At 43.4% G+C, this 12,094-nt stretch overlaps 1 protein-coding gene across 1 annotated transcript in view; it reads left to right on the top strand.

Moving 5' to 3' along the window:
- The window catches only part of ZW10 (zw10 kinetochore protein), a 36,301-nt gene that overhangs the window by 16,481 nt on the left and 7,726 nt on the right, over positions 1-12,094 (top strand). Inside the window, exons 5-11 of the mRNA XM_075839738.1 lie at positions 1,701-1,860; positions 2,230-2,379; positions 4,383-4,574; positions 6,681-6,841; positions 8,565-8,747; positions 9,857-10,083; positions 11,022-11,093. Of these exons, the coding sequence (XP_075695853.1) occupies positions 1,701-1,860; positions 2,230-2,379; positions 4,383-4,574; positions 6,681-6,841; positions 8,565-8,747; positions 9,857-10,083; positions 11,022-11,093 (1,145 nt within the window). The remainder of the gene's footprint in view (positions 1-1,700; positions 1,861-2,229; positions 2,380-4,382; positions 4,575-6,680; positions 6,842-8,564; positions 8,748-9,856; positions 10,084-11,021; positions 11,094-12,094) is intronic.

Raw genomic sequence — 12,094 nt, 5'->3', positions numbered from 1 at the left:
ACTTTTCTGACTTGTCCCACTAGGGGACATGAGGGCCTGATGCCCCGATCGCTACTCTAATACACTGCACTGCATACGTAGTGCAGTGTATTAGCGCTGTCAGTTATTCACTGACAGCAAGCCTATGAGGACACGCCGAAGGCGGGTCCTCATGGGCTCCCGTACAAGGCAGACTCGGACGCCATTTTCTGGCGTCCGATTGCCACAGCAACCCAGCGATTGCATCACTGGGTTGCCGATCGGGTGAAAACCTATCAGATGCTGCGCTCTATTGAGCGCAGCATCTGAGGGGTTAATTTGCCGGATCGGAGAGTAGCTCCGGTCCTGGCAGTTACAGGAGGGTGCCAGCTGTATAATACAGCTGTCACCCCGCGGTGATGGTGCCGGCTCTGCTCCTGAGCCCGCACAATCACTGCGCCGTACATGTACGGCGCTTTGCGGGAAGCACCTCCCGACAGCGCCGTACATGTACGGCGCATGTCGGGAAGGGGTTAATTAAACTGCCGGGTGAACTGCGTAAAAGACAACGGCAATATTCCTTTTCTTCCCCCCCCCCCCCCCCTTCATAAAATAAGTTAATCAATAAGTCCCATATACACCAAAATAGTATAATAAACTATAACTTGCCCCGCAAAGAACAAGCCCACATATGGCTACATTGACGGAGAAATAAAGTTCTGGCTCTTGGAATGCGGCGATGCCAAAAAATATATTTTAAAAAGTGTTTTTATTTTGCAAACGTAGGAAAACAAAAAAAACCTTTTTATATATTTGGTATCCCTGTAATCGTGCCGACCCATAGAAAAAAGGGAACATGCTGCTTATGCCGCCTACTGAACGGCGTAAATTGATCACGTGAAAGTCCATGCTGGAATAGCTGTTTATTTTCAATTCTTTCCCAAAATAAAGTTAATAAAAGTTAATCCATATATTGTATGCCCCCAAAAAATGGTGCAATTGAAAAATACAACTCCTCCGCCAAAAACATGTCCTTATACGGCTAAGTCGACGGACTAAAAAAAAAGGTACGACTCTTAGAATGCGACCGTGAAAAAACAAAAAATAATCCTTGGTCATTGAAGTGCAAAATGGCCTTGTCATTAAGAGGTTAAGGAAAAAGGTAATCAACTCTCTCGTATTGCCCATGTGAAAAAGTATGTGCCCCTTTAAACTTACAGGCATTGTCCGGGCACGGGGTGGTTTCTCATACAGGATAGGTCATCCATATATGAACGGTGGGTGGCCAATACCATGACCCCACACCGATCAGCTGTTCCGGCTGCCTCCGGGCATCGGATGTTATGCAGTGGCCGGTGTCGGAAGCACATCAGCTCAGTACACTGTATAGCGGCAGAGCTGGAGTACTGCTGCACGGCCGCTATAATGTGACCGGAGCCATCAGCCCCCAGAATGTACATCCGCTGCCCGGAGGCAGCACGAACAGCTAATCAGTGCCTGGTCCAAGTGTCAGACCCCTACCTGTCACATACTGATGACCTATTCTGTTGGTAGATCATCCGTATGAAAAACTTCCCTGTGCCTGGTCAACCCATTTATGGTCCTGTTCACATTGAGTTTTTTTACAGGCAAAAAAATGTCTCAAAATACCTTCAAAAAAACATTTTGTTTATGGTACATTTATAGAACGTTTCTTTTATAGTAAGTTTTTCTAGTTCATAATTTTCATTTTTGAATCGCAGGCACAGAACTGTCTGAAAATGCTTAAGTCTCGGCAGGGCTTTGAACTCAAGGTGCTAAAATCTCTGGGAATAGAGCTGACTGTGCAGAAACAGAACATGTTGTACCACCTCGGAGAGGAGTGGCAGAAGCTGGCAGTGTGGAAGCTTCCCCCATCCAAAGGTACCGACCACTGTATGAAGGATGGCAGCTCTTAAACCCGGGATGCACAGAAAGTCTTGAATGCTTGAAATCGTCGTCCTGAACGATCAAATACAGATTGCATTGTACATTCACTTATTGTAGATACATTTGCATAACTGGAAAGTCCATAAAATACCATTACACTGTGACCCCCACCCGTAGCTAGAACCGAGGTCACTTGTCCCTCCTCATCAGGGTGGCCATGGTTAGGAGGGTTTGTATGGCTGACTCTATGGGAGCTGTAATGAATTCTAGTGATGTAGACGCTCTGGAGGGAATGTGAAGCTCTGCAGCCTCCGTTACCCCTAACACTAAGTGTCATTTATTCATGTATTGATTTGTTTGCAGATTACTCAAGTTTGGAAATGATCTCAAAGACCGAACTGCACCTGTGCACTCTGCCGTCAACTGATGACACCAATTCTAGTCCAATACTGGGATCTGTCCTTCAGGCCTTGGCAATTCTGGGAGAGCTGAACACAAAGTTGAAGTTTTTCAGTACGATCATTATTGGTTAAGATGATTAATCGCTAAAAACATAAAACCTCCAATCACAATGTGTCTTTAGGCAGCTGTAGGTGGATATTAAAGAGGTTGTGTTATCGGGTGTCCTCTCCGCTAGTGGGCCAACAAGCCGCGGAAAGGAAACTACAGGCTGCTGGAAGCTCCAATATAAAGGGAAACTCCAGTGGAAACAAGTTTCTTGTCCGAATCCCTAGTAATTAGGAGCTCTGCTAGTTCCGGTGGCTTCCTGGCTACAGGCAGAGGTGACCGCTGAATCTGCTCGTTCTTGTGGTGGTCAAACGTGGTCATCGCAGTTACCCAAGTGCTGATGCACGGCACCGCCTGTACTCCGGCTTTACTCAGGTTACGTTTTAAGCTGGCCATGCACATTGGATGTATATTAGCTGAACCAGCTGATTTCGGAGGGACCGCTCTACCATCTAATGTTTATGGTGGTTTTAGGACTGTCCCCTGATGGCAGAGAGAAGGGTTGGGTGTATTGACCTTCAACATGCCCAATCCTTTTATTTGTTTGGAGATATTGAAATCGCAATCTCGGCCGACCGCTATCTAAACTGTATGGCCGGCCTTAGGTGCATGATGGTGTTTATTATATTTTTTTATTAACTGCAGCATATGATCAATGAAAATTCAAAAAGTGGAGCAAGTAGCCTGCGGCAATCCATGTGCTTTTCATTCTCCACTATAGATTAGACCATAAAATAGGTGCTCTGATTGGTTGTTGGTGCAACTGCTGGACTATTATTATCTTCCTTTTTTAGAGTTGACCGAGGCGTAGCATGGCTGTGGGCTTGTTACACCCCTCGTTCAGCCTGTTTACAGTATTGGGGTGCTCTCTCGCAGCGCTCAGTTATGCACACACCTGTCACATTGAACGATGCCGCTGATCTGTGAGCAGCGTCTCAGAGCAGGAAGAGCTGAGCAGATTGATTATAACGTTTATGGGAAAGCAGATTTAGTAGAACTTTTTAAAGAGGATCTGTCGCCACTTTATTAATTCCCTATCTCCTAACTAATCTAATAGGCGCTATGATACTGATAACTGCAGTGTGTTTTTTTTTGTTTTTTTTAAACTTTTATCTGCAAAGTTATGAGCATTTTGCTAATTTGGCTTTACTTGCCAAATAGGAGGTGACGCTTTCTTTTCACTCTGGGCGGTGTAATGTTTTCTGTCATACAATTCTCTTCCCAGCCCAGCAACACAGCGTGATCATATAGTATACAGCTTCCATTTCTAACTGGTGATATCGCTGGTTGTTTCACAGCTAGAACTGCGAGATTAGAGTACATCTTTCATATGTCACCAGAACCTCTTCTAGGTGGTCCACAGCCTGAGATATGACTATTTGAAGTGACCCCCCCCCCCCCTTCCCTCCAGCCTCCGTCCCTTACACTGTGTGAAGCAGCTTCATGCTGATTGGACAGCTTCACCTCATGAGAATCGCTGCTGTTGACACCCTCTTGTCTAGTATAGCCTCATTTGCATGTTTATAAAAAAAAAAGGTCATAACTTAAAAAAATAAATAAATAAACACTTTGGGACATTTTCACTAACATTATCCGTGTGACAGCCCCTATTCGATTAGCTAGGAGATTGGGCATTGCTAATCTAGTGACTGATCCTCGAAGTATTTTATTCATTTAATTCCCTATTCACTTTGCGCTTATGAGTCCAGTGATTGACAGATATCTCTGTAACCACACTTCTAGTGATACAACTATCAATCACTGACCGGACTCATGAGCCCGCGGTGATCTATCAAATACGAGTTATACTAAATCTATAGTTTTGTGGGAAAAAGATCAATTTGCGCATCTCTCAATGACCTGCTGCCCACAGAGCAGGTGTCCTGTTGAATGTGACAGGTTCCATTTAATTAGGGACTCCAATAGATCCCTCACCCTAGAGGTCCGTTTTAGTGATCAATCCTAACTTTGCATTACTAATAAGCTGTCATGGTTCTTATTTTTTGTAGGTCAGTTACTTCTGAAATACATTCTTAAACCTTTGGTATCCTATCAATCCCTTCACGTTCTCGTGGAGACCCAACCTCAGGGAGTCGTATTGCGGTTTGAAAGCACAACGACTGATCTGGAGCACCCGCCACCTGCAGAGGTTTTCTTGAAGCTGAAGCTGGTTCTGGAATTGCTACACAAGCATTTACTGGGTAAGGGGCAGATGAGCGTGCATTTATGAGCTATTTAATAGTGTCGAATTGTATATATTCATTACATTCATAATCATGAAGTTTGTCTAGTACTGGAGTGTAGGATTTAAATACACAAGAGATTGAGGAGGTTTCTTTTCTAAAATATTAGCAGACCCTTTTAACACCTATGCAGTAATCCATATAAGAATTGTCTTTTTGTTATTCCTTCCCTACTTTAAAGGGGTTTGCCCATCAAGGACATTTATGGCATATCCACCTGATATAAATGTCAGATGCAGGTCCTACCTCTGGGATCCGCACCCATCTCTAGAATGGGGCACCCTAAACCCCATTCTACCTTTCTCTGTTCCCGCTGCCTCCTGGACACTTCCTGTTTTTACATGGTTTGAAATGACAAATACAGCGTAGCTCGCTAACCTACGCTGCTTCCGTAACTGCCGTTCGCTTCTATGTGAGTTTCGTAATTTCCAACCGTGTAATCAGAAAGTGACCCGGGAGGCAGCGGAGACCGTGAAAGGTTGAACGGGTTCCTAGAGATGGGTGGGACCCGCATCTGACATTTATGGCATGTCCTGTGGATAGTTCATAAATGTCACTGTTGGGCAAACCCCCTTTGATTTAAATAAGTGGGCTTTAACTTTTTTTTTTTTCTGTTTGATGTGGGCAGGTGTATTTACATATAACAGATCGATGGTTTACATACCTCTCTTGGAAGTTATGGAGCCTCAAACCTGAGATTTAATTCTTTAAATGCAGTTTCGTTTTTTTTGCTTTTTTTAATTACGTTATCGTTTTACTTAGTAAATCAGGCCTCGTTCACATCTGCGTTGGAGGCTCTGTTTGGGGCCTACGTCGCAGATCTGGCCGAAAATACTGGAACCGATAGTGCGTCATGGTATGCTATTGTCTCCGGTAAAACCATGAGCATCCCGACAGAAGCTAGACGGAACCCATTAAAGTCAATGGATTCTATCAGTCGCCGGTGGGGTCCGTCGTGCAACGTAACCAATGCGTTTGGTATTTCTGTTCTGCTCCTGTCACGGAGCAGAAAAACTAATGCAGGTGTTTCCCCAGTGCTACATTAAGGCCTCATGCACACGAACGTAGTGGTGTGCAAAGCCCATGGTTTGCGGCTCGGATGGCCACTGAGTCATCCGCGGGCTGCCCGCAAATCACGGACCGTGCACACATTTGTTTCAATAGGCCCGGACTGCAAAATTCGGCCCATATAGGACATGGCCTATCTTTTTTGCGGTCCATGCTGCCAGCCTATGCACGGACCGTGGAAACAACGGTCGTATACATGGGTCCATAGAAATGAATGGGACTGCAATTCACCCGCAGATTTGCAGGTGAATTGCGGCCGCAAAAACACGTTCACGTGCATGATGCCTAAGACTGTTGAGACGATGGAAATTGGTGGCAGAAAAATGTGATGCAGCTTAAGTGCCGCAGATCTGCACACGAATTCGGCCTTTTTTTTTTTTTGTTTTTTTTTGTTTTGTTTTGTGTATGCGCTAAACATGTTCATAGGGCTCCATCCCAGGAGGCCAAAAGTGTCATTTTGGCCTAGGTCTGACTGGTATACGTCAATATACCGCAGAAAAAGTGTGGAATACAGTAGACTACTCTGCTCGATTTCATCCTGCAGGGTCCAGTAATAAAATGTATCTTTTTGGTCTTCCTATTTATTTATTTTTTATAACATGGCAGCCTATGGGTGACATATCTCGGTTAAGCATCCACCACAGACTACATTTCATGTATATATTGGGAGCTTTTCCCAGCGTGTATCAACCAAATAAACGTGATGTGAACATTGCCTTAGTTCCATTCGATGGGTTTAATCCACATGTGGAAATCTGCTATTTTTTCCACACAGAACCTGCATGCTTCAAATCCGTGCTGAAAAATTACATTTATACTACTAGCAGTTGTGGAATAAGTGCTGAAATCTGTGACCCTATCCTACCTCTATTACTGGTGGTTTCTCTATGGAAAGCTGCTATTAGGTGTCTGTTCACAATAAGCTGTATTCCATGGTCTCGTGAGTGCATCCATATTCCTTGCAGATGAGCTTTGACGTTTTTGTCCTTTCTCTAGATGTCCCTGTAGAAAACCAACGAGGGGAAGAAGGAAATAAGGTGGTTCTGGCAGAAGTTCTTGGTGATCTGATCTGGGAGGAGATTTCTGAATCCATCATTAAAGACTGCCTGGTCTACTCCATTCCCACCAATAGCCGCAAACTCGAGAAATACGAGGAGGTAATTACCAGTAAACGTGGCACAGATGGCGCTGTCTAAACATACAGTACTAGTCCTTTAATGGGACCTGGAGGAGTACTGGATTATCAAATATTCAGAGTTTTCTGAGAAGTCTTGTTTGTTTATCTCTGTTCAGTTTTTTTGGTTTTGACAGTCAACTTATTTTGCAGTTTCGGGTTTCCAAATTATCAGAATTCTGATCTGTGATAGATTACGTACATGTGAAACGTCGCTCACCGGATCGTTTCTGCCGCTTTCATTTAGTGATCGTGGGGGTCTCAGCGCTCGGACCCACTGATCAAAACTTTTGAACTGTCAAAAGTTTTTTTATTTTTTTAAAGTCTTTAATTACACTTTAAACTGGGTCTACATCTTAGATAGCTGCCGTTCAGCGAACAGCTATACCTCCCAACTTCCCCATACACATGCACACTTTGTTCAGCCATTAGGAGGGTCAGAATGCACTAAAACATAAAAAAAGATACAAATTTGGTATCGCTGTAATCCTACCGACCAATAGTTTTGACATGTTTATTCAGTATGGTACATGACTTAAAAATAACACAAAAAACAACGGTGCAATTTTTTTTCCCCATTCCCCACAAAAAGTGAATCCGTAAGTTTTATATGTACTCCAAAAATGTGCCATTAAAAACTACTTCACAAAAAAATAAAAATAAAAAATACTAAAAAAATCACTTTGTCCTAAAGGCCCAAAATAGGCTGGTTCTTAAAAAGGCTCTGTTGCCACATTATAAGTGCCTTATCTCCTACATAATGTGATCGGTGCTGTAATGCAGATCACAGCAGTTTTGTTTTTTTTTTATTTCGAAAAACTATAAATTTTGACGAAGACATGACTTATTTTAGATTTATGCTAATGAGTTTCTTAATAGACAACTGGGCGTGTTACCCGACACTTCGGTAACCTTTGTGTGGGACTTACCAGCACATCGAGATCACTATGTGCTGTCATTTACAGCGTGATTTTGCGAGATAACGCTTGCTGTGCTGTAAGTCCCACACAAACGTTACCGAAGTGTCTATTCACAATCCCAACATCGCATCATGGCTGGAAGCGATGTCTATTCACTGTCAAGACACTTCAGTAATGTTAATGTGTGAGTAAGTGACAGCACATCGTGATCTCGCAAGATCACGATGTCAGAGTACATGAATGGGGAGGAGTGTATGACGCCGATTGGTCAGCGTCATACACTTATCTTTACAACGCCCACTTGGTCAAAAAGTAAAACACGCCCAGTTGTCTATTAAAGTTGTTCGCACAACTCTAAAATGGGTCATAACTCCATCAAAATTTATCGTTTTTCAAAATAAAAAGCACTGCTGTGATCTACATTACAGCGCCGCTCACATTATGTAGGAGATACGCCACTTATAATGTGGTAACGGAGCCTCCTTTAAGGAGTTAATAGTCAAATTTAAGGCAGACAGGTGTCATTTTGGCATTTTATTTGGCTGCTATCCGGATCCTGCAGCCCTAGCTGTATTGAAAAGCACAGTACCATACAAAAAGATCATCGGTATACAGACCTATGCAGTTGTCTAGTTATGTTGCAGGGCATGCATTCGGCCGATAAACACTGAGGAAATTAGGCGTAAGAATGTTTTTGCAGAAAAAGCATTTTAGTTCAGAATTGTTTTTATATGTAGGTAATTGGTTTCATTTGTGGCAATGTGTTCTTCTTCTCTCTGTGTTCAGGTTATAAAAGCAACAGAAGAATTTGAAAATGACCTCAAGGAAATAAAATACCTGAAGGGGGATGCCACGGAGCTTCTTAAATATGCCCGGAATGTCAATGCTCACTTTGCCAGTAAGAAATGCCAGGATGTCATTGTTACAGCTAGGAACCTGATGACCTCTGAAATACATAACACTGTGAAGGTGAGGGGAGCCTCTATTGTCCTCTACGTTTTCCACATTTAGCGGACGCTCCACGTGTGTAGAATGACCTAATAGAAGGATTAAACCCTTGCACATTTTTCAGCTAGACAGAGGGATGTCAATATTGTACCTTCTCCCAAATTATTTTGGGGTTGTCTGGACAAGCGGCAGTGCTGCAGAACTGCAACTCTGCTCCTATTGTTTATTTGAATAGGAGCAAAGCTGCAGCACGGCTGCTATACTGTGACCGGAGCCTTTTGCTTCCGCCACGGACATCCCGTGCACAGAGGCAGCCGGAACAGCTGATCGACGTGGAGTCCGCGTCCCGTATCCCCGCCGATCATATACTGATGACCTATCCTGTGGATAGTTCATCAGGATGAAAAACCGCCCTGCGCCAAACAACCCCTTTAAGGATATTAAACCTGTATACAATGGTCCCTTCATTCTACTGATCAGGGGGGGTCTCTATAATGGAGCACTAGTGATGCAAAATTGCTCGAAGTCCGACATATACAGATATGTTTTCCATGTACGCAGCAGAAAATGTCTCTATAGGTCAAGCCAATGTTTTTAGCTTTGGGCTAAGTACAGAAATGTAGTGACCGTTCGGTATGGGCTAGTTTTCTAGAAGGGGATGTCCCGTGAAGGACATTATCATCTATGCACAGGTTAGCTTATAAATGTCTGACTGCTTTGGTGGCTCCACTACTGGGATCCCCATTGATCGCTAGAACGGACACTACTTGGCTGGAACTCTGCACTGTGGCCGTGCAGTGGTGAGAAAAGAGGGGCTTGGGTCCATCGCACTAGTGATCAGTGGGGTCCTGAGTGATCAGGTTTCCAGTGGAAATAGTAGCTCATTAGAAATGTCTACTTCAATAGTGTATTTATGTGTAAATATAAACCCTATAAAAATGATTTGATTTATAATAATGGCATGGTGCTCAAATTGCAAATGCTGGAACAATTTTCCCTTACCCAGACTACAATATGGGAATTCACCAATAAAATGGATGTTGGTATGAGGTCTGGAGTGAGGATTGGTTCATGTGAATCCAGCCTTACTACTCGAATGGTTTGACCTCCTTTTTGCTTTGGTATAATAGATCACACCTGACACTAAAGTGACTATACCAAAACTGCAAAGCCCTGGGGGAGTGAAGATAAAACCGGAGAAGAGTCCTTCACATGAAGCTCCAGCTCTAGAGAACCAAGTCCAGTTGGACCAGCACACCCTCTCCCTGCCCACCTGCCGGATCAGTGAGTCTGTGGAGAAACTGATGGCGCTCGCCTACCAGACCCTCTCAGAAGCTACAACAAGCAATAAGCCCTGGTGAGTTTTGTAGCACCAAAAGGCAATGTAAATCCTTTAAAAGGGGTTGTTGCCCTATTAAATATAATTTATTCATATATCGATAATAAAATTAATTTTTGCCATTTACATGCTGTAAAGAAAATCCAAAGTATGGCGCCACCTAGAGTTCAAAGTGTTCAACAATGTGCTCGTCTACCTAATGAGCGGAGTGCTGACACCCCACAGCTAGTTCTCTCTCTCCCCCACATCTAGTTCTCTGCATAGTAATTCTCTGTTCATTGCAGAGCAGCCAATAGGAATAGTTTCCTGGCCTGCTTGCCAGGGAAGGAGCAGAGCCTCTACAGTAGCGTGGCCGTATAGCTAAGCAAATTCCTTCTTCTCAGCTTGTTAGAATTGTAAAGCTCTGCATCCTGGCAGCTGATAGAAACCGAAGAAAAGAAAAATGACTGGGCATGTGCAAGATTTAAAAGAGTGAATGCTGTTTAAGTCGCATAGCATAATCCTTCACTACTCTAGATCCCATGCTACCTATATGCAAGGAAACTAAGAAGGGACTATATTGTGAGATGCCAGATGGGGAATGAGAAGGATTCTGCTCAGAGAACTTCCCCCAGCAGCACAGATCAGCAGCAGCACCACGGGGGATGCAGGAAAGACTAAATAAGATGGGATTTTTTTTTTCTGGTTAGAAACACTGCAATTTACTTTACAACAGCTTTTAACAGCATTTTTGGTATGACAATGGTTCATGGGATCACCCCTGGAATTGTATTAATCCATTACAAGCGTGGCATCCCTGGTCTGTCCTCTAGACACAGAATATTACACGGTCCTTTTGTAGTTCCATCAGATATTGTCTGACAATTCTCATTAGAGGGGTATATCGTGGAGTATATGAAGGATACCATTTTTGTATATTGTAATGTATATTTTTCATCGCTGCTTTTCCTTTTTAGTGCCATCCAGCTATTCTACACTGTCAGAAACATTTTTCATCTCTTCTATGATGTAGTGCCAACGTATCACAAGTGAGTGTTCTCTGCATCCTCGTAAAGCTCATTGTAATTTATGGAAACCTTTTATACTAATCTTCTGTATAGGTGTTTGATCTCATGTGACCATCTGCAGAAACGGCGTTCTGTTTAATACTTATTTAACAGTCTTTAACCTATGAGTCTACAGTGGCGATCCAGAGCAAGGTAAAAAAAATCCGGAGACTGTTGCCAGCCAATTGCATTATATTGGGGGGTTCTAGTGGTTTTGACGGCTAAAAGCGTGCTGGAGACTACACTATTCCTGTTGTCCAAAACACCGGGACCCCAGTGGACAATGTCCCCAATAAATAGGCTTATGTTCTCTAGTGATTAAGTTGCCATTGTCCTCATAAGATCAGCTGCGCTCCTCATATGAGTTTTATGTTCCTTTCTTAACATTGTAGTATCTGCTCATTGTCCTGTTCTTACACCGTGAGAGACCTGTACGCTATCATTGCTTCCGCTTGTAAGTAATGCCTCGCGCACGAGGCTCGGAGGCTGTAATGGGGTGATGTAGCCAAGCAATGCGGCAAACGCTGGGCAGGCAGATCAAAATCTTCCTCAAAGTTCCAAACGGAATTTTGAGGCAGAGTTTTTTTGCCTGCATAAAAACTCTGTGTGAACTCCGCCTTATGGAATTGTAGTCCCTGTTGCTAGGAGTAGATGTTCATGGCTGGTTTCAGTTATTGGTGAATTGGCCATATACCCGTGATTATACGTTGTAGATGGTCGTCTTAGTTTAGCTGCTCCTGATCCACTGAGTGCAAGTACCAGCTCTATTCTCCATCCAGTTGATGACCAGACTGTATATAAGCCCTTAACATTCAGTTTATTATAGTCCCACTAGAAGATGATAAAGCTAATTTGTTTTCGTGGTGAGGCGGTACGGTGACGTGCGCTCCTCCAGGATGAACAGTTCATCTGTTTTTCCCGCTTTGATTGTAAACTTCTCTCACATTGGTTATGGCGCAGCGTTTTTCAGTTTCTGTTTTAAA

Source organism: Rhinoderma darwinii, chromosome 10 (genome assembly GCF_050947455.1).
Source record: "Rhinoderma darwinii isolate aRhiDar2 chromosome 10, aRhiDar2.hap1, whole genome shotgun sequence".
In the NCBI taxonomy this organism is placed as follows: Eukaryota; Metazoa; Chordata; class Amphibia; order Anura; family Rhinodermatidae; genus Rhinoderma; species Rhinoderma darwinii.
Note: the sequence above shows the minus strand (reverse complement) of the source record. Positions and strands in the feature narration are given on the sequence as shown.